General features: G+C 40.9%; 1 protein-coding gene across 2 annotated transcripts in view; it reads right to left on the reverse strand.

Annotated features, from left to right (window-relative positions):
• SPATA17 (spermatogenesis associated 17) overlaps positions 1-22,131 on the reverse strand; it is a 158,706-nt gene that overhangs the window by 21,668 nt on the left and 114,907 nt on the right. For both annotated transcript variants that reach the window (XM_090031528.1, XM_090031529.1), the window contains exon 9: positions 13,625-13,760. In XM_090031528.1, coding sequence (XP_089887654.1) covers positions 13,625-13,760 — 136 coding nt within the window. The remainder of the gene's footprint in view (positions 1-13,624; positions 13,761-22,131) is intronic.

The raw sequence follows: 22,131 nt of genomic DNA on the forward strand, positions 1-22,131 counted from the left end.
GACAAGTAGCACAAAATATGGGTTTCAGTGGAGTTAATTCAGAGTCTAAGGTTATTTGTATTTTTCAGCCCTACCAAGAAGTACCACTGGAAGGACTAACATGGTATAGAGGTTTGTTTCTGAGCAGTTTTGGTACTGGTGCTGGAAGTTCAGAGATGTGATAATGATGAACTCTGAAAATTTGGCAGGAAGAGGAGGTGTTCTAACCTGGGAGATAGGGCTGTTTGTGTGCCTGTTTCTGAGCATGTGCTGAGGAATGGAAGGGGCTTGAAGAAATTATGAGCCAGAAGGAGGACTGGTCAGATCTGGAAGGTCCAGTGCAGTGGAGTTAAAAAAGGATGTCAGGGACTTGTTAAAGAGGATGTGAATGAATTGTGTGGGTCTCAGGGAGTCACCCAATTGGGAGGGGGTTATGGAAAGATTAGTAAGTAGAGGCTGTGACTAGGAGAGCACAGCTGAGGTATCATGGTATACGTTTAGCTGTCCCCACCCCTGCCTCTGTCCTAAAGTTTTATTCAAAAACAGTATAATATAGAGGATAAGAGGAAGCAAGCAGGTGACCCTTTTGCTTTACACCCCACTGAAATTATTTTTTCTCATTCACTGAATAGGAATCCAGTTTTGCTATTGGGAAAAAATGATAATCATGAAGGAGAAAATAGAAGGTTGGGACTGGAAGGGGATCTAAGCATCTATAGTCCCACCAGTTATTCAGTTATTCAGCCATGTCTCAAAAATGTTCAGTCAAACTGTCGAAGAATAACTGAGCCGTATAATGCAATATTTATTTGTTTGCTAAAGTTTTGTTTTGGCAATTATTATGTAACCAATTCTTTGAAAACTACAACTGTTAAAGTGTTAACTGCTGTGCCACTTGTAGAAAGAGTAGCACTAGATATTTACAATTTTATATACATATATATATATATATATATATATATATACACACTCCACTGCTAAGAACAATGCAAAGGACTGAATATGTTAACAAAAATTAATTGCTGTTTTAAAATATATTTAATAAAGCTAAAACTCCCTTCCCTATTGATGAGTGATTTTGATACACATTTGTACTATTTTTCCCAAAATGCTGAATTGTAGCATATGACCTAAACTTTATTTCATTTTAAAACTAGATTTAAAAGTGCCATATTTTATAAATGAACAGGAACTGGATTTTTTAAAATGTTTTATATGGTAATTTGTTCTTTGACTGACTAGTAGCATTGTGAGTTGTATTGCACAGTTACCTATACTTTTCTAAGGACTTTTGGTATGACCTGAAGTGTTTGTATTCTTTAAATAATAAGACATTTTGGTCTTCCTGCTGCCAAAGGCTTGGACATCTGCAAAAACTACAAATCATGCCAAACTCTGTTGAATGATATATGGAGGACTGCAATCCACCAGGAAATAAGCTAAGACCAATGCATTCATTTCATTTAGGTGCTTTGGTGGGATTTGAACCATTCAGCCCACAAAACATGTTTCATGAGATTGCAGTATACATCCAGCCCACAGTAATAATGATTCATATACATATATATGTATATGCTTTATTGCTACCTTTAGTTGGATTAAAAACAATATATCAAATTTTATATTTGTGCTTCTTTTATTAGCTTTCTACCACTTGATCAGCTGATAGAGGCAATAATGAAATGTTTTTTTTATAAACTAGAGTTTGTAAGTCCTGTCCTGAGAATGTAATATTTCAAAAAACAGCCTAAGCTTTGGGGAAAAAACCAATTACAGAAACAGCATTAAAAATGCCAAGCACTGGGCAGAAGCAATTCTGGATCAGTTTAAAAAAGTGATTGATGAAACTCTAATCTGAGCTGAAGGAACAGTTTCACGACAAGCTGTGACCATTCCACACACTTCATTAGCTGCCATAATTAGCCTGGTGTTTCAATTTGTTAGAACTGGTGGGGACAATTTTACTCAGAATGCAAACATCAAAAAACAGGGTCCCTCAGACTTCAGAAGAGGCTGATGAGAGGCTTTTCTACTCTCTGTTAACTAAAAGATTAATTACAGCTGATGGGAGGCTGTACTCTGATTGTCACTCTGTCTATGTGCATTACTTTTAGCATTAGAAGAAAGACATGGTTGACACTGCACTGCTCAATCAAGCAGCTTCACATTAGGATACAAAGTCTTTTTTAATATGCTGGATTTTTTTTATTATTTGATTGACTTCTTCTTTAGTTTTCTAAGTCTGAGCTCTGCACACCTAGTGAAGTTACACTAAGAAAACAGCAGTACATAGCAATAGTTGTTAAAATGTGTTTAAAATGATATAATTCTTTCATATAAATAAAGGTCAGGGATCGTAACATGTCAGAACCTTCTGCCAGAAATTTTGTTATTAGTTCCATTTCTAATGGCCCAAGTGCAGAACCCTGACCAAATAGACTTACTACAGGGAAAAAAAAGCACAGGTACTAAAAGCTTCATAGCTCTCTTTGTAAACTGCATAATTTCTCATGGTGAAATCATTCTCTGATCTAGTTGCTTTACTGTGCTGAATCTTGTTTATGTTGTATGGCTATACAAACTGGATTTATAATTTTTATAATTCCAATTTTTTAGATCACATCGACACTTTAATGTTAATTTGGATGAAACCTAAGTGTTCACATAAAATGCTACAGTTATTCTTAAGTAATTCTATGTATAGATAGCAACATTAGACTTCCTGCTTGTTTATACTTGTGGTAGCAATGACTGCATAAAGTATAAAACAGTGAAGATTCTTATATCTATCAAGGAGCACTTTCATTTCAACTTGACTCAATAAGAGGTGTGTTGAAACAGGCTCTTGCATCTAATCTTGAATCTTTGTCTGTTCAAATATGGAATCTTTGAAATGTATTCCAAAAGCAAGCCCCAGTAACTGGTGTGATAGAAATGAGAATCTACTCTACGATCCAAATGGCAAATAGAGGAGGGTCATCCATCCTATTTGCCGTGAGGTTAGGGTTCACATTCTTCAGTCAATCTAAGCATTCTCAAGACTGCCCAAGGCAGGTAGAGAGTGTAATCATGGCTCTCCCCATAAGCTGTCAAGCCCCGAATAGACCTTGATATTAAAGATAGGCTATAGTAAATCAATAACGAAACAATACGTATTACCCCTCTGTAACATGGGTAACCGCTTTCTTTCTGCAATGTACCTTCCAAAAAACAGGTATACGTTTTTTCTAAACACTTATATGAATTACAGACCATATCCATATCTGATGTAAACTATCCCTGTATCATGGGAGTCAATCAAGTAAACTAATTTACACCATCTGGGGATATAGCCCTGTGTTTTGAATACATTTTTAAACAACAGTAATAACAACTATATTTAACAAAGTTTTCCTCTAGAACTTGAAAGGGATCTGTGTCATGCTCACTTCAACTCTATTTGCTTAAGAATGTAATTAAGTTGCAGATGAATGCTTGCTAAGAATATGTAGACTGATTCTGCAAACACATTACAACAACAGTACAGAAGGATTAGTTCAACAGATGCATGTCTTGTTGGATAGCCACAAGAATGAGCCATATATATGTTCCTAAGAGCATTGTCAAGTTAGTGAAAATCGATGTGGGAAACCCCATACAGACAAACAGATTGCTCTTGTCAAGAACTATAGTTCCTATGGATCACCACCCATTAAAATAGCAGTTAAAATCCAGTTCTTTTCTTTTTAAAAGTGGAACTTCATCAACCATTATGACATCTAATTCAATCATTAATTTTTATATTAAAAACTTTGACGTGTTGCCACAGTCATTGTAATTTACTCTTTTAGAGTGCTGAAGAGATTAGAGAAGATACTTTATTTCTAAAGTAATTATGTTTAAACAAGAGGCTTTATGACATTCAAGTAATTTGCACAAGGAGAATTATTTGTGAAGTTAAAACATCCATGAGAAATAATGGATAAAGTTAGCTTTTACTAAAAAAAACTATTTTCCTTCTTTGCCACTAACATGCAAGTTGCATTATCAAATGAGGAAGGTAGGAAAAGCAAGACATTTATCATCCACCAGACAAATGACACTGGATTGCTAGTTAGACAGTATAATAAGTACCATCTAATTTTCTCTTTAGAATCAATTTATTCTTCAAAGCCTTGGTTCGTCATCAAGGGACTGCATTTTCCCGCTGAGAAATTACAGAACTGAGAATCAGGTTTTATAAAATATTCAACTAGTTGCTGACAAACCCTTTGCAAATAACCACCAGAATGGATTTGATTAGAAAAGTGGTGACAGTATCTTTTCTCATGCAAATAACTTTGCTGAATGGTTTGAATCTTCCCAGTCACTACTTTGTATTATTCAATCAAAATTATTATTTGCTTTGAGTCACCAATAACCTTCAACAGAAAGTTTTTTCAGTTTTCCTTTTTAACCTTCCAGTTGTTCACACAGCCTTTCTACTCTTGGTTAAATAATATCCAGAATACATTTTGTGGATATTAATTTTCTTCATACAATTTTAGCCTTCCTTATGCACCTAAGTAAATAACTTGAGAGGTAGACTATAGTTAATAATCTGGTTATCAGTCCATCATTTACATTACAGAATTTCCTAAGAGCAGCATTTTCAAAGGCAGCCCAGTAGTGATGACCTCTAGGATCTCCTCAGAAGAAATAATCAAGAACATTTTCCCATAGAAGCTCTAGTACCATCTGACTTAATGAAATCAATGACAGCCATCTTCAAGAGAAAACATATTTCAGATACTGCCAACCAACCAGAAAACCCTCATTTATGTAAATATCTCAAGTCTGAAAACAGATGAGGGGATTTTGCTAAATGCTGTAACTTATGAAAATGAGAGTGAATTACTTTTTCAGACCTAACTTCCAATCTACCCTTTTGCATTTTGTGCACACAAGTAGTGCCACGATACTTCTCTGCCATTTTATATATACACTGTAAAAAAAAGTGTACTACCATTTTTACCAAAAAGATATATTATAAAAGAAAGCTGCCCATTAAATAATGAATAAATCAACCTGAACGGGCAAGTTGTGTAGTAGTATCACCCAATCCAACACACAAGAATGACATGGCAACACTTTAAGGTACTTAAGCCATTGGTTTAAACATTTAGGTCCAGATACCAGGGTCTGGCTTAACTGCACATAGCAAGCTGCAGTTGGCAAAACCAATGTTTTGCCCTGGTTCCATGACATTTTAGCAGTAAGCTGGTCCCTAGCATAAATTAGATCAGTCTCAGGGTTACTTTTCTTGATACTGCCTGTCCATGGACTCAAGCAGTTGGGAACCTTAAGTCACAGACATTTGAGGACATACTGGGCATCCAAGTGGTCTTAGCCATGAAAATGTGATTCTATTCCACCTGTTTTAAGTTCCTGAAAATCCATTAATGTATCTACTTTTATAACACTGTTATCTTACCCTGAAGACTGAATCAGAAAAAACCAGAGAAGATGAGGATCAACCACCTTTTGTATTAAGTTTTCCAGGGACTCAAGCAGGGGGGGAACAGAATTGAATTTAGGAGCCTAAATCCACTTAAGGGCCTGATGGTTGAAATAGAACGTGTCCCTCTGTGAATCTTCTGGCTATTCATTCTGGCATAATAGATGCTGCCCCTGATGGGGAATCCTACAGTTGATTGTTAAGAAAGGGTGCATTGGTGGATCAGGGTCACAGGGCACCTCTACACAAGACGCTAGAAGTGCAGTAGACTAATTCTACTGTGCATTAGTGCATCAAAGTGAAAGTTGTGCTAATGCACCATAGAATTAGTCTACTGTGCATTAGCGTCACCTAAAAGACATGTGCACTACTTTGCAGTAGCGTTGATTACAGCAAATTAAGTTAGTACCTGTTATTACAGCAAATTAATGCATGTGTAGACATGCCCACAGTCTTTTTTTTGTCTCCTCTGTTACCCTTCAAAGCCACAGTACTGAATAAGTGTGAGCAATTAATTTTTCATGAACATTACAGACTACTACTACAGGCTCAGATAGTTGAATTTAACTGAGCTGCCATTAGTGCAGGACTCAGGGCTGAACAAAGAAAAGTGACTGTAAGAAAGCTGCTCCCCTTCTTTTGGAGTAGTTGGGGGCCTGAATCTTTTCAAAGTATAACCTAGAGCAGGTGAATGGATGTTGTAAGTTAGACCATCAGGAAAGCTTACGTAAGGACTGTGTCACTAGAAATCACTACCGAGCACAATGATTTGGCAACAACCTCTGCTACCTTCACCTGGCCTCTATGCAAGGGCTGAAGGGACATTTTTGTGCAAAGCTAGCTATATGGATGCCTGATAATGCCCCTGCAATAAGGGCAACTGCCACATTAGGTCAGCTTTCCAGCTGCTTTGCACTATGTGGGAAATGCAAAGCAGCTGCTTTGGGGACCAAGGCTTACAAAAATTTTGCAAACTCCTCATATTGCATGTTAGCAGTTTGAAGTACTGTAGTGCATACCTGGATATCTGTTCTTAAAAGACTTTAAAATTGGTTTTAGGCTATTATTATGGATTTTCAATTCATTAGAGGTACCACATGATAGAATTCTCTTTCATTTTATTGGCTTATTTTCTTAGATTTAAAAAAACAAAACTAGTTATGCAGAAGCTAAGGAAGGGTGGCACCTTAGACTACATCCCCATGAGCAGGGCTGTGTGGTTGCCACAAGGAAAAAAGCAGAGGCTGCTGCTATTTGCCTTGGCGCACGCCCCTGAATGTGGGGTTAGCACAGGGAAAAATGCTCCAGGTGGGGTAGGAGAGACTGGGGCTAGCACCTGCACTGGCCCCAGCAGCCTTACCTGGGGGCTTCTTAGGGCAGCAGCAGACATGGGGGCTTCTTGGGGCACCAGATGAACGTGAACATGTGGTTTGCAGTGCCGCTGCATGTGCACCTATTTGCTATGTTGCAAATTTGTAGTGCGGCAGTTACTTTTGATGCCAGGAAATCCTCGCGTCCAAAAAAAAAACCCACCACAAAAAAAGCAATGTAGTGCACGCAGCAGGAGCATGCACTGCCAGACCAGAAGCCTAACTAAACCCATGTGCAAGGACGTGCACTGAGGCAAAAAGCAGAAGCATGAATTTGTGCAGCTGCTTTTTCCCCCACTGCATGCCTCTGCTTGTGGGAATGCAGCCTTAGAGACTAACTGGTTCAGAGATGCATGAGGTTTCATAAACAGCAACTTTTTCAGATGCTGTGGAATTCACACCATCAAACACCATCAAACAAGGTAGGATGTGGACTATGAAAGCTTATGCTTTTCTATATGAGTTTCTATCCAAATTTCTGCCTATACACGTCCATGTACACATAATATACAAAGTCATACCTATAGTCCTCATAATTAGTTATGTGAATATATATATGCACAGTATATGTGCAGTAGTATAACTAAGAGATTGCAGCTAGGGTGGAAACTCCTGGCATCACCTTCTTGAGAGGTGGTATTAGGGGAACAAAAATAGCTGCTGCTGCTGCCAGTGGCAGCTGGCCACACTGCTGCCAGTGGCAGCTGACACTACCCGGTGCACTGAAGCTGCTCCAGGGCACAGGGCTGTCCTGTTCTGCCTCTGTGTCAGTACATGTGCGTATTTGTGTCTGTGTATATATGTATATGTAGACATACAGGTACCATGGAATGCTTTTGTGCAATACTTGTGCGTGTTTTTTTTTACCAGCTCAAATGAAGGCAAGTATTATCAGAGAAAATAAGCCAGATCTTATGCCCGATTAATTATTTATGCACAATAGAATTTGAACCTGTAGCCTCTCATCAGTGGTACCAATGATGGAAGCTGCAGTATATAAAATCATAAAAATATTTACAACTTGCAATGATGATTATACAGCACAGTGATAAAAATCCCTACGTTCTGTCTACAATACAACTTCTGCTGAAGCTACATTTGGTGGACCTGCCTCAGTGGTGAATTACATATTCTTTTTTTCCTAATGTAGGCAAGGCCATAACTTGTCAAAAACATTTTAAACTCAGCATTTGATTAATGCAAGCTGTACTCGTAAGAGATTTCCACTCAATAATATCTTATTATTTAATTATTTGCTGTTATTAATGGAATGAAACCATTCAAAACAAACAGCTAGATTGGCTGTTTTCAGCAAGCTCATAATCATCAATTTATAAATGTAGAAATCTTCCTAAAATTATATTAAGCTGGCCTGTTGAACTTGAAAGGCATATTTTATCCCAATCAATGCATAAAAGTAAAATTATCCATAACTAAGGGATGTTTCTCTGCTGTACAGTTCAGCTGTAATGATCCCCACACACTGCACTTGCACATCAATTATGATAATCATAATCACGGTCGTTAAGCTGAATGTTCATTATTATCAGGATGCTGGTGACAGCAGATTCAATCATCGGGTGCAATGGGCAGGCAGTCACAGTCCCACCCAAGTTTCTGCAGACAGCGTTGTGCCACATTAAATCTATGATGTGTTCCACATCCCACTCCATTCCAAAAGCTGTAGACGGTAAAGGTCAACTTTATGTTCTGTGCAATATGCTTAGGTTCTCTAAATTAATTTTTTAGAGTACTGGATATTTTTATGCTTTGTAGATAATAAAATTCTGTTTAGGGCCAAAATGCATGTGCAAATAATGAAACAGTGATGTAGCTGTGTTGTAATTCACCTATAATAAGGCATAAGAGGAAAGAATCTAGCAACAAGGAAGATCTTAAAGTGTCACTTCCTGAATTTTGCAAACAAGGAAAACATTTAATGCTGCCATTAAAGGCAGTTGTCTAAAATGCATATGCAAACTAATTCCAATTCTGATTAAAGGCTGTAAGCTATCATTTCTGCTTCAGTAAATAAGAACATATGTGAGTGTTTTGACAACTGAAACAGTATAGTTAGTATATTTGATCCCCTGACTGTCCAACTACTTGGGACCTATCATTATAGATTAAATTCATGGTGACTGGTAGGTTATTAATACTAAAAGCTTCACACTTATAAAAACTGACTAAGACATCCCATGGCACGTGCAAATAAGAATGTTACTAGTGGCTTTTAGAAGTGTGCTGTTAAAACCGACATGCAAATTTTCTAATAGTGTTTTATAAACACAGAAATTCCAGTTGGGGTAATGATCACAAAAGGGAAATAGTTATACTTATCTGTATGTATTCTTTCAATGAAGAATTTAAATACAGTATTTCCCCCCTAGCTTTTTGTGTTATTTCACTGAAATGTTACATTTCAAAGTAACACTTTTGAGAAAACTGCTATAGGCAAAGTAAGTTTTCTCACATTCAGTAGGGCCATTATCATGCACTGAGGAAGGTTGTGTTATATCCAACCATGTATTTAAAAGGAAATGGAGTTAATCCACGTTGTTCCTAGTTGTTTGTTTTCATTTCCATAGGCTATCAAATAGGTTTATGGGCAGATACTAATCTCTTTATGGTTTTAAATTTAAAATATGCACATATTACCATGTAATTAAATAGGATGTAGCCATAAAATACAAGCAAGCTAGTTTTTTAAAATATACATTTGAATAAGCATAATATGAATGGCATATTTTCCATTACCACTATTGGCTATCAAACTGATTTCTTGGGAAGATTTGGTACAAGGATTTGTACAATTACCAACAGGGCAAACCCATTTCAAGAAAAATACGTGAGAAGTTGAATTTCAGCCATTTTCCTTATATAAACTGTATTAGAAAACAAAGTTTGTATCATTTCAATTTGAGTCCTAAGCAAGTATAACAGATTATGAAATAAAAGATCCCTAGTGTTTTGATAGTTTCATAGTATCTGGCTTTTTATTAAGTGCCTTTTACATTATCATGTTCCTGAATACATGATAGTCTAGTAGACAGCATAATTGTACACAAGATTATAGCATTCAGGAAACTTACTTTTAAAAGTTTTGCTTTTAAAAGTAATGATGTTGGGTATTTTAAATAGAAACTCTTCCCTTAAAATATGATGAAGGGTATAGCTTTTAGACTCTGTCTTGTAAATAATGACCAGTAAAAGCAGCAGGTAGGTCAAGAAACTGCTCTTCTTTCCTATTAGCTCTCTGTTTTGGTAAGTGCCTCCTAATTGAAGCTTCATATTGATTTAGAATCTGTAGCTGGAAGGCTAGATGTCATATTGGGTTAATGCATATGGTTGTTCACCTTAAGAGATTTAGGTTTAAAATTGCTTAAGATCACAAGTAAAAATGAGTTCGGTGGTTTTGGCTAAGTTCCTACTTTATATGATGTACATCGTAAAACCTCCATATGGTTTGGTGTGGCTGTTTGTCTCTGATCATGAAATACCCAGGATTGGGGAAGGAGACATATTGCAGGTCAGAACTGAGAATCACCAGCAAAATTGTTTGGAGACCCTTTAAAATATACTGCTTACACTACGCTTATAGACTCTGTAGCAGGATGGAGTCCTAGTGTTACTGTGCTGCCTCTAGGTCCCCTCTCTGTAGGGCTGGGGTCCCCACTCTGACATGGTTCCCCTATGAGGCCTCCTCCGTCCCCTTATAGCCTCACCTGAACCTCTGATGTAACAACAACCAAACACAAGCCCCTCAGCTATAACACAAATCTATGCCTCGTGGCTAAAACATCCTCCAAACCACACCACAGGTATTCCATCTCTCACCCATGTCCCTAGCTGCTTGCCCATCCAGGCCTTTTCCTTTCACTCATTCAGGGCCAAGCTCCTTCCTCCTTGGCTGTCAGCCAGCTCTGGCCTTTGGCCTGTGATTTATATTGGAGCCAGGCCCTGCCCCTTTCGGTCAGCTGACCAGACAGGTGTATGTCCTTAGCTCCCTCTGGTTGCCCCTAGCAACCGGCACCTGAGCTGTTACTCCGGCTGTCCAAGTAGCGGGCACCTTGGTGCCCTGCTACAGGCTCCAAACAATGGTACCCATTTTTCACTTTTTAAAATGATATTCAGGCAAACTTTATTTCTTAATAAAAAGATTAATTGTTAGCCTATATGCATTTAACTGCAGTCCAATTTAGGTAATGCAGTTATGTTAAAATACCCAAGTTTTAAGGCCCTGGATAGACATGCTCTTTGAAGTGCTCTTAGCACTTTTGCAGAGCAGTAAACAGTAGGGCTGTGTGAAATTTTGCCAGCTGCTTCATTTTGACACTGTTTTGACCAATTTTGAGGTCAAAATAGCAAAATCAGAATGAAACAAAGGCCCTCAAAACAGCCTCCAAACAAAATGAAGCTGGTTAACACGTTTCGAAAGTTGAAATGTTTCGACCATAGGCTGGGGATGGGAAGTCAGTCCAGCTGGGCTGACTTCCCATCCCCAGCACAAGATCTGGCAGGGGGCGCAATGTAGTACAGGGGATGGAGAAGCAGCTCATCTGGGTTGCCTCCTGCCCCTGGTGGGATGTAGAGTGGGGAATGGGGAAGCAGCCCAGTTGGGCTACCTCCTACCCCTGGCCTGATCTTGCGTGGGGGACTGAGCTGGGCTGGCTCCCCATCCCTGGAGAAACTCAAAAGAGTGTTGAAAAGCATTTCTGTTTCAACGGAATGGAAAAGCTGTTTCCACTCAAAATGAAATTCGATATGAAACACTGTTCCCTCGAACCATCGAAACTCAAGGTGAAATGGAACGGTGCCGTTTTGCATAGCCCTAGTAAACAGCCAGGGTACAGGCTTGCATGGCTGAAGCAGTGCCTCCAAAATGATCCACAAGAAGTGAGGATCATGTTTAATGCACTTTCTTTTGAAATGCTTCCTGAAATGGCTATATATACCAGCAGTCCTCCAACATCTTATAGTGCTCTGCTCTGCACTCTACCCACTACAAGGGTGGTGGTAGGGAAATTGGGACAGACAGATAATAAACACTTTCCCGTATGCTTGGCTATACTTGGGACCCTCCAGAGGCTTGAAGCTGAGAGGCATGCAGGGATTCCAGTTCTCCAGCTCCCTTGCTTGAGTGCTATATGTGGTGGTGGGCGCGATGTGGGGAATTCAGTTCATTTCAAATGTGTGTCTGTCCATGGCCCTACTCTGATCTGTTTGTCAAAGTTCGGAAGAGATTTGCTTTGCTTGTGACACTATTACTATCAATTTCCAGAACAAATGTACCAAATTATATTTTTGGAGTTGAAAATTTTTGTCATATTTTAGATATGAACATGTAACAATAATCAGAATGAACAGAACCATGCCAGCACCTCAAAAGACTATCCTCAGCTTGGGGGATTGTGTTCAAAATAAAGAATTCATTTTTACTCTCACACCGATCTCCTGTATCAAGATGAAATGCCTGAGAGAGTTGGCAGGGGAAAGTCAGAGAGTGAGCATGTTCTTAATGGACTGAAGTTTAGCTAGCTACAGTTTTATTATCCTAGCAATAAATAAAAGAGGAAAACAAGTATTTTTTTAGATTTATAGAGTAGCTTTGATAAAATAGGATAGAAATCTTAAAATGTCTAATTTCTTGAAAATCTGCAACATTATTTATGAGACTGAAGTTTCAGTATACATTTAGAGAGAAAAAAATGTTTGAAAACTGATTAGTTCTTAATTACCACCACTGACACAGTTTAAGGGACCAAGGTGAATGCCCACTATTTGCATTGAACATGTCAAAAAATATTTTCTAGTTCATTTTTAATCTCTCCTAACTAATTCTGCAAATGGTGAATACAGAACTAATTCTTCCCATCTCACAGAAGCAGCAGTCCCATCAACAAACAGGTCCTAGCTTAGGTAGAGTTGATGTGTAAGAATATTTTTTCTTCTACCTGCTTTATGTGAAGTCCACAGGGAGGTTACATACATTCAGAATCTTTTACTTCCCAAAGCTATCAATTTATGAAAACAGCCAAGAAGGAACTGTTCAATTGCCTTTTTCCATTTCATGCTTTGTGACTGATGCTGTACATGACTGAAGCTTTTACACTTTTGACATCCTATCCTGTACTGAATTTCTCTGATTGAACACATATTTTATATAATGTTAACTGTTCTGAGAAACATCACATCTTGCAGTGTTAGGAATCAAAAACTTATTATTTTACCAGATCAAAAAAATGCTGTACATAAAATAGCATTTTTTTCAAAATGAATGCAGATAATATAGCATTTATCAAAAGCATATTTACCCCAATAATTTGTCTTTACTTGGCAAAGTGCTAAACATCTACTGAGAGGACCTGAATGCCCTCAACTTTGACTACAAAGAGAAATGAAGAAACTGAGCATCTTCTATACAACAGTCAGCTTTCTTACAGCACTTTTCATGACCTGCTTCAGAGGCCCCCACTGAATTCAGTCTTTTTTGGATCAGGCCCACTATTCTTTAGTTTTAACAATCCAGAACCAAGGTTGGCAACCCCTGGCATGTGTGCCAGAGCATGGCATGCAAAGACATTTTGCTTGGCATGCGCACTTCAGGTCAGATGGTGGGAAAGGGGCCGAAGCTGTGCTGCCACAAAAAGGACTGGGCTCCTCACAGCTCCCCACTCTCCACCCCTGGTATGCCAACATCTTATAAGTTGAGGTTGGGGTGTTCTTGGCACTCTGCCCAAAAACATTGCTTATCCTGATCTAGACACCAGTGACATTGCCCGATTTTGCAGTAACTCACCTTGTTTGCTACCCATTTTTCATGATGTTCTTCTCGGAAATGTTTAGTCCCGTAAGTTATTTGACCATATTTACTTGATGACTGAATTAATGGATCATACTTCTGGTTTTTTTGACATGAAGAAAATGGCAAAAACCTGAAAGATAAAACATATTTGTAAATATATTGCTATCTTGCTGTGGCTGCAAGCCACATAAGTCACAGGATTTTTCCCTAACTTCTTTATGTTTCCTTCATTGTTGCCTTAGGGCTTATGCATTTTCTGAGCTTTCAGTTTTCAAAATGAAGAGCAGTGCCACAGAACAGAAATAGAGTTATAAGATGATGCTACTGAGGTTTCCATGTGAAGATGTATCTGCACAAATAGGTAATTGCTTGGATATTTGTTAACTAAAACAACAGACTGCAGTTTATTTTAGAAATAACATCATAAAATCCCAATTCTGCCCCTCTTGCTCACTCTGAGTAGTGACTTACTATACAGTGGGTATATATCTACACAAGATGTTTAATGCGAAGCTGTCCAATTAGCTCCACAGTAAAATCTTAGCATCTACATGTGCATCCCTATTAGGCCACAGGAAACTAACTCCACTGTAGGTTAGTACTTGTAAACACAGGAACTATCCTGTGTTCACATTATTTAGTGTGCTGCAACAAACATGTAGACACTAATGGGGCTGGCTGGGACATGAAGGTGCTTCAGTGCAGGGTCTGCCTGCCAGCTAGCCCCATGCTGAAGCACCTTTCTGCCCCAGTTAGCCTTTCTGCAGCACACTGAGCTGGGAGAGAGCAGCCGTGGGCTGGCAGGCTGACCTACCCCACAAGCCCCATGCCGGCTGGGGCTGCTCTAACCCAGCTCAGTCTGCTGTTGTCCCAGGAGCATGTAAAGATGCTGCACTTGGGAGCAATAAACTCCAGCACAATATGTGCCAGTTTATTGCATGGCATTAATTTCACATGCAGATACACCCAGATAGTACAAATGATGTTCAATGCAATATTAGACCAGGGCTGTCTAACTGGTGGCCTGTGGGCTGAATCTGGCCTGTGTGCTGCCACTCCCCACATTGCTTTTGCTGCTATAGGGGCTGGGCAACGCAAAAGGAGAGGGACTGGTGTGCCCTGTGTTCATGTGGCAGCAACAGAGATGGGGCTTGCACTGCCTATGTGACTCCAAAGGAAGAAGGGCTCACACCATTCACGCAGTAGAGGAGGGGTGGTCTCAGGGAGTCCACATAACTGGTGGCTTCATGGCATATGGCCCATGAGGTGTGTGGCTTGGGTGCTGCCAGTTTGACAACCCTGGTCTAAAAGTGTAACTCAGAAGTTGGACAGTCCTGATTTTAGACCATAGATTAAAGAGTGTCTGTTGCTTCTGAGCTCACCTTATTTTTTATATAACACTAGTGTAAAGTGAGGAGCAATAATTTAGGGCTGGATTCTAACACCGTTAGCCACACTGAAAAGGCTTATCTGTTAGTGCAGCCATGCTGCCCATGACAGATGGAACCCAGGGGCCACAAGTCCAGCAGTGAAACAGACGGCTTTCATGTGGATGAGAGCTGTCATGGTCATCTGCAAGTTGTCTGGCCATGTCCCAGAGTTTATTGAGTAGGGGAAGGGGAAGTCCCCTCTCTCAACAGCATGGTATGGAAGGAGTATTTAAAGGGTACTTCACAAAATATAATCCTATTCCTAAACCCCCTGCTATACAGTTTTGCCAGATGGAGGGGAGGTGATTCAGTTCTGAATTATTACATATTACTGTAGAATAAAATCTTAAGATTTCTTGATGTTTTGCAAAGCAACAGGTATTATTTATTCTGTGCCCTACAAATACCATTTTCATGTGTAAGGTAGGTCAAGGACAATACAGCTATAATTAAGAGTTTGTGTTCCAGAAGTTTAAAATATTATTTTGCCTAGGCTGTCATAAGAATAGGTGTAGCTAATTTAAACATCTTGAAAAAGAAATTAGAGAGCTTTTTTGAAGGCTAAAGTACACAGGAGATTTGGTTTGTCAAACAATAATTTTTATGAAGAGGGAAATAAAATTAGTGCTTTAACACTTGATTGTTAAATAGGATTTAGAAAAAAATATTTTGGGGGAAAATTAGTATTTAGCAACCATGATTTATGTCATTTATACTTTTATCCTCACCCCCCTTCACAAAAAAGATAGTCTTTTAGAACCTTTTAGTAACAATTATCAACTATCCCAACCAAATGCTATATAAAATGAACAAAACAAAAACACAAAAGTAGCAGAGCTTTAAATTATACCAAGCTACAGTAGCATGTACTCATGGGACAGGTGGCTCTCATTTAAGACAGATTATGGTACTTGTAATGCTAATTTGCACATGGGATGGACATCACACACACACAAAAATTAATGTGGCCCCAGTGTCCCAGAGTATACATAGAAGGTGCTGTGAGCCGGCTGCTCCACTTACAGTTTTTATCACTTCTGAATTGCATTTTAATAGTACATTTTTCTTTTGTTCAGACATGAAAGAAAATTGGCTTTCTCAAGGGATTGGATGCCTGAGAAGACAAGGCTAGCAGTTTAGGGATTTGCCCATATATGCATGGAATTTATTTTAGGCCTAGCACTCATAATTCAGTATGAATAGTGTTTCTAAAGCATATATCCTAAACAGATTTTTTAAATGTTTCAAAATACCATTTCTTGAGAGAAACAGCAGATAAACTAAATGAAAATGATAATATTCATAGTTTACTATTTAAGCTGTCATATTACACACAGATCCTATAAAAAGGGCATGGTTTATTTTGGATCTCACCTTGCCTTCCTTGGCAAACAGCAACTCTCAATAACCCATTCTTTATGTATCTTTATTTCAAAATCATAACATATTCAGCTAAATAAGCAATAATATATGAGAGATAAATGCACATCTTGGGCAGTATTCAACTGAATATCTCTTTAAAGGGCATTTGCTGTAATATCCAATATTAGCTGCACTCTCTGGAATGTGTCTTTGTGTTTGGACAAGGATACCTACAAGTGGTTATTAGTTTTTGAGAAAAAAACCCCTGAGACTTAAAAATTGTAAATGGATGTAACTGCCAGGCCTCAACCAGTCGCTCTCATGCCGCTCTTACTCGGGAGATTGATGTTACTCGCCTCACAGACTCACGCCTCTGTCTGAGCTGGTGACCTCCGCCCGAATCCTTGACCCCGTGCTCGCCTGCCATGACTTGTTGACCTCAGTGTCCAGGGCCGTTCATCAGGCGTGCTCGTAGACCCGAGGTTTCTCCCGGCGGTCACTCACGGGGCTCCGCCACCCCTATACCCTGGCCTCATGCCTCCTGTGTAGTGGTTTCAAGATGGTCAGCGTCTCACTCCAGGGACCCTCGACCGGATCCTGTACAAGCCCCTCAGCCATACCTAGCCACCATGCAGGCTTATTGCCCTCAGATACCCCAGAGTTGGGGAAAAACAAAATCACAAGAAAAGAAGAAAAAAAACCTCCAACTCAAAACCCGGTGTACTGCCCCTTTAACTACCCCCCCTGCTCCCTTCCAGCACTTCACCAGAACACTGGCTGCCACATCCCCTTAGGCACTCAGCTCCTAGCTGCTCTAAGGCACCTCCCGATCCAGCGGCGATGCTCTTCCCCACTGCAGCTCTTCTTGAGCCCCTTGCAGTCTCTCTTTCCCTGGCCAGACTTGTTCGGCTGCTGCTCCCGCTGATCTTGCAAGGCGATCCTGATGTTCCTCCACCGCCTTTCTACAGTGTCACCAGGATGATCCTCTTCTCTCCTTCGGCTCCTGTCCTGGCCATTCCTGATCTTTTGTTCCCGAGTCCCAGCTTGTCCAGGTTGCGGGGACCTCTGCAGCTGTGCTCTCTCCTTCTCCCGGCTCCGCAGTGTGTGCCGCCATTTTTAACCCTGCTGGCCGGCGTTTCGCGATGATGTTGTCGGCCAGCTGCAGCTTGATAAGCAGGCGGCTGATGAGCCACGTGGGTGCTGCCTTCCAATCCTCACACGCTGCCTCTGGAGTTGCTGGTAAGTCCGGTTCCGTGTCTTGTGTTCCGGGACAATGGAATAGTATAAAAAAACTCTATTATTTTCACTGATTCCAATTGTATCATCTGATCCATGTTTGTGGTTCCTTACATACATCTTGATTGGACTGTCTATGTTTGCAGTACTGAAGTGTTCCTACATCCAGCAAGGATCTTTGATATACATTGTATACTCATATCAAGAAGAATGTGACTTTTAAAAATTATTAGCATTAAAAGTTAGTAGGATAACCAAAAAATAAAATAGGAATCACATAAAAAATATCCTGCTTTTATGGCAGAACTTTAGAGCAAAAAAGATCTAGTAAACATTAATAATATTGCAGTGTATTGCACAATAAAGTTATAGCTTTATTGTGCAATACACTGCATGTATGCCCTTTGTAGCTCCTCCTAAAATTAGCAATGGTAAATATATGCTCTGAACTTGGTAGAAGAGGGAAGCAGTTGGAGAAGAAAAACCTATCCATGGAAAATTAAATCCAGACAGACGGATTAATACTATTAGTAAACTGCACTAGTGTTGACTTAACAAGCTTGCATAACCAAATGTCCAACCAGTTCATACTCAAAGGGTTTTTACTCCTGTGTTTCAGCTTCCTAGTGTAACTCATTAAGCTCTTTTTTTTAAAGGTTTATTTTTTGGGGGGGGTTTATGTCTAGGGTATAAACAGTGGTAGCAGCATAAATTAACTAGTCTAAGAGCTATACTAATGTAGTTATACTGCTTCTGGTATACCAGCTAGCTTATTTTTAGGTATTTCAATATGGCACCACACCTTGCAGTGTAGACATGCTCCTAATTCTGAATGCTGCAGCCACAGGAGTGATGTCCCCATAAGCGCACCTGTCAGTGGCACCACAAACTGCACACACCACACATGCAGGCATTTTCTGTGCTGTTAATTTGCAGCGCAGCAAATTGACACCAGGGACGTGTCCCCATGAGTGGGAACGTGTGGTCCCTGGGGACAACTATCAGCAGCACAAATATAGATTTCATAGACTTTCAGGCTGGAAGGGACCCCAGAGGATCATCCAGTCCAGCCGCATGCCCCAGAGGCAGGAAGTCAGCAGGGATCATAGGATCCCAGCAAGATAAACATCCAAACATCTCTTGAAGGTGTTCAAAGTGGGTGCTTGAACCACCTCTGGTAGCAGTCTATTCCAAACCTTGGGGGCTTGGATAGTAAAGTTCTTCTTTATGTCCAGTCTGAAACAGTCGCAGAGGAGTTTGTGACCATTCAATCTTGTCATCCCTTGGGGCACTCTGGTGAACAGACATTCCCTCAGGTCCTGGTGAACACCTCTAATAAACTTATAGGTGGCCACCAGATCACCCCTGAGCCTGCGCTTTTCTAAGCTGAAGAGTCCCATGGCTCTCAACCTCTCATCATAAGGTCTGTTTTCCTGACCTCTGATCATGCGTGTGGCTCTCCTCTGCACCCTCTCAAGCTTCTCCACATCCTTTTTTGAATTGTGGAGCCCAAAACTGGATGCAGTACTCCAGCTGCGGCCTCACCAAGGCCGAGTACAATGGGAGAAGGACGTCTTGGGATTTGCTTGAGAGGCATCTATGGATGCAAGCCAGCGTTTTGCTTGCTTTACTAGCCGCAGCATCACATGCTCATGTTCATCTTGTGGTCAATCATGACCCCCAAGTCGCTTTCATCTGTGGTGCTAGCCGGTGTAGCACTACCGAACCTATAAGCATGCAGCAGATTTTTCCTCCCAAGGTGGAGAACCTTGCATTTTTGGGTGTTAAACACCATCAGGTTCTCGTCTGCCCACTTCATGACCCTGTCAAGATCTGCCTGGATCACCCTCCTATCCTCAGGTGTGGATGTTTTACCCCAAAGGTTGGTGTCATCAGTGAACTTGGCCAGCCCGCTTCTGACACCAAGGTCAACGTCATTTATGAAGATATTAAAAAGTAAATGGCCTAGGACAGAGCCTTGAGGGACCCCATTGGTCACAGGGCACCACGACGATTGACTTCGGTCAACCACCACCCTCTGGGTTCTACCGCAGAGGTAGTTCCCCAGCTAGCAGATCATGGTGAGGTCGAGGCCACAGTAAGCCAATTTTGCCAAGAGGTGATCTTGGGATACCAAATCAAAGGCTTTTTAAAAATCAAGATATATGGCATCAATCTCTTCCCCCTTGTCCAGGTGATAGGTCACCTGGTCATAAAAGGAAATGAGATTGGTCAAGGAAGACCCACCTGCAACAAACCCATGCTGGTTATCCCTCAGGATATTGCCATCAGTCAGCCTGTATAGGATGGCCTCTTTGATAATCTTTTCCAAGACTTTCCCCTGGATATAGGTCAGGCTGATGGTTCTGTAGTTTGCTGGATCTACTTTCCTCCCTTTTTTGAAGATAGGCACCACATTGGCCTTCTTTTAATCATCAGGCACTTCACCAGAGCACCAGGAGTTCTCAAAGATCTGTGCCAGAGGCTGAGCTATGATGCCTGCCAGCTCTTTAATTACCCTTGGGTGTAGACCGTCAGGGCTGGCTGACTTGAAGGTATCCAGCCTGTCAAGGTGTTCCTTCACAAGGTCAGCTTTGATGGATGGTATGGAATCTCCCTCATCTGGGCCTCCCTGTCCCGTAGTGGGCAGGGACGTCCCATGGGACTGGTGAAAAAGTAACACAAAGTACCTGTTCAGCAAGTTTGCCTTTTCCTGGACACCGGTTGTCAGTTGTCCCATCTCATCTGGTTTAGCAGGGGTCCAATGTTGCCCTTGCTTTTCCTTCGGCTCCCCACATATCTAAAAAAGGACTTTTTATTGTCTTTGGTATTTGTAGCTAGCTGGAGTTCCATTGCAGCCTTGGCTTTCCTGGTTTGCTCTCTGCAGGTCCGGACCTGAGCAGAGTATTCCTCCTTGGTCGTGGATTCCATCCTCCATCCCGTCCTCCAATATACTGGGGCTGGTTAGTGTGGTGGAGCTGCCTGTGGTAGGTGCTAGGGAAGACAGGGGCCACATGGACCACAGGCCCAGTGAGGAGTCAGGGAATAAAGTATGGCTCAGTGAGAGGTTAGGAAATACAGTGAAGGACCAGACAGGTCTAAGATCCTGGATAGTGAGACCCAGTGAGTATAGTGGGACCAGAAGGATCCAGCTGCCCAGCAAGGGGCCAGGAATAGAGTGCAGGACCAGATGGGTCCAAGCACCTGGAGAATGGCCAGGAAAGTGGAGAACTAAAAGGGTCCAGAAGAAGGGACCAAAAGGGGCAGGGAAAAAGACCAAGGGGGCTGGTAGCCTAGGGAGTTGTTGTGTTAGACTGAGGGGTCTGAGGGCTGAGAGAGGGGTCAGAAGAGAGACTGAGGGATCTGGCAACCTGAGTGGGGCTGAGAGGGAGACACAGTGGGTCTGGCAGCCAAGGAAGGGACTGTGCAAGGAGATTGAGAGGTCTGAAGACCCAGAGTGAGGCTGAGAGGCCAAGGGATCAGAAGGGACAGTGAAGGATTGTATCAGCTATTGGTAGAACATCTGTAAGGATGCCATCTGCGAGGCATGGGGCATGGTATAGGGAAGGTATGGAGCCATGGAATTGGCTCATAAGGCCAGGACCACAATCCAGATTGTCTCTGTAAAAAGATCAGGGCAGCGTCCCACATTCTGTATATCAATTAACATAAAAGCATGGAGGGTGAAAGTTGGGTAGACTGCCCATAGAGCAGGATATTAAAATATTTTTTTTGACTACCCTGTGACAGGGATACCTTGCAACACATGTGTGTGCAGGGGCATTCCCTGAGGACAACTAGCAGTGGCACCAATATGTGCAAAAAGATGTGCTGCTGCTAGATGTCCCCAGGAAATGCACATTCCCACATATGGAGACACACCCAAACTGAGTGCTCTGATGTCCAGTTGAATACCAAATTGTGAGCTACCACAGAAATGGCCAGTCTTCTCTCAATACATTCCTCCTTCAGTTTCTAAGTCCCCAAGTGGTTGTGATGTCCTGAGAAAGGATATATTTTTTTATTCCTTTGAGACAGATTTAGCTGTGTAAATTGTCTGGCACACTTTTTTCTGCAGCCAGTTTGAGAGAGTGAAAGAGCACGGGAACTTGATTGACAAGCAAGCTTGGCCCAGGCAAACTTCAGTGATGTACTTGTAGATTACTGAAAGTAAAATACTGAGACTTAAAAAATATAAATGGAATAGTGTTAGGGCTAAAATGATACAGATCATTCCTATACATTCCTAGCCATCTTCTACTAAAACAAAACAAAACAAAAAATCCTTTCTCCTTCTCTTCATTCATTCTGTTGTACTCTTCTTTCAATTCTTTCTGCTCCCTCCTTCCATGTATTCCATCCCTCCTTTTTTTTTTTACCTTCTCACCCTCCTTTCTTTCCTTCCACTCCTTGGCTCTCTCATTCTGTTGTTTAGCTATTGCACAGGAGATTGAAGACCTCCTGGTCCCTGCG

The sequence above is a fragment of the Crocodylus siamensis genome, chromosome 1, assembly GCF_052110815.1.
Source record: "Crocodylus siamensis isolate JL-2025a chromosome 1, ASM5211081v1, whole genome shotgun sequence".
Lineage (NCBI taxonomy): Eukaryota > Metazoa > Chordata > Crocodylia > Crocodylidae > Crocodylus > Crocodylus siamensis.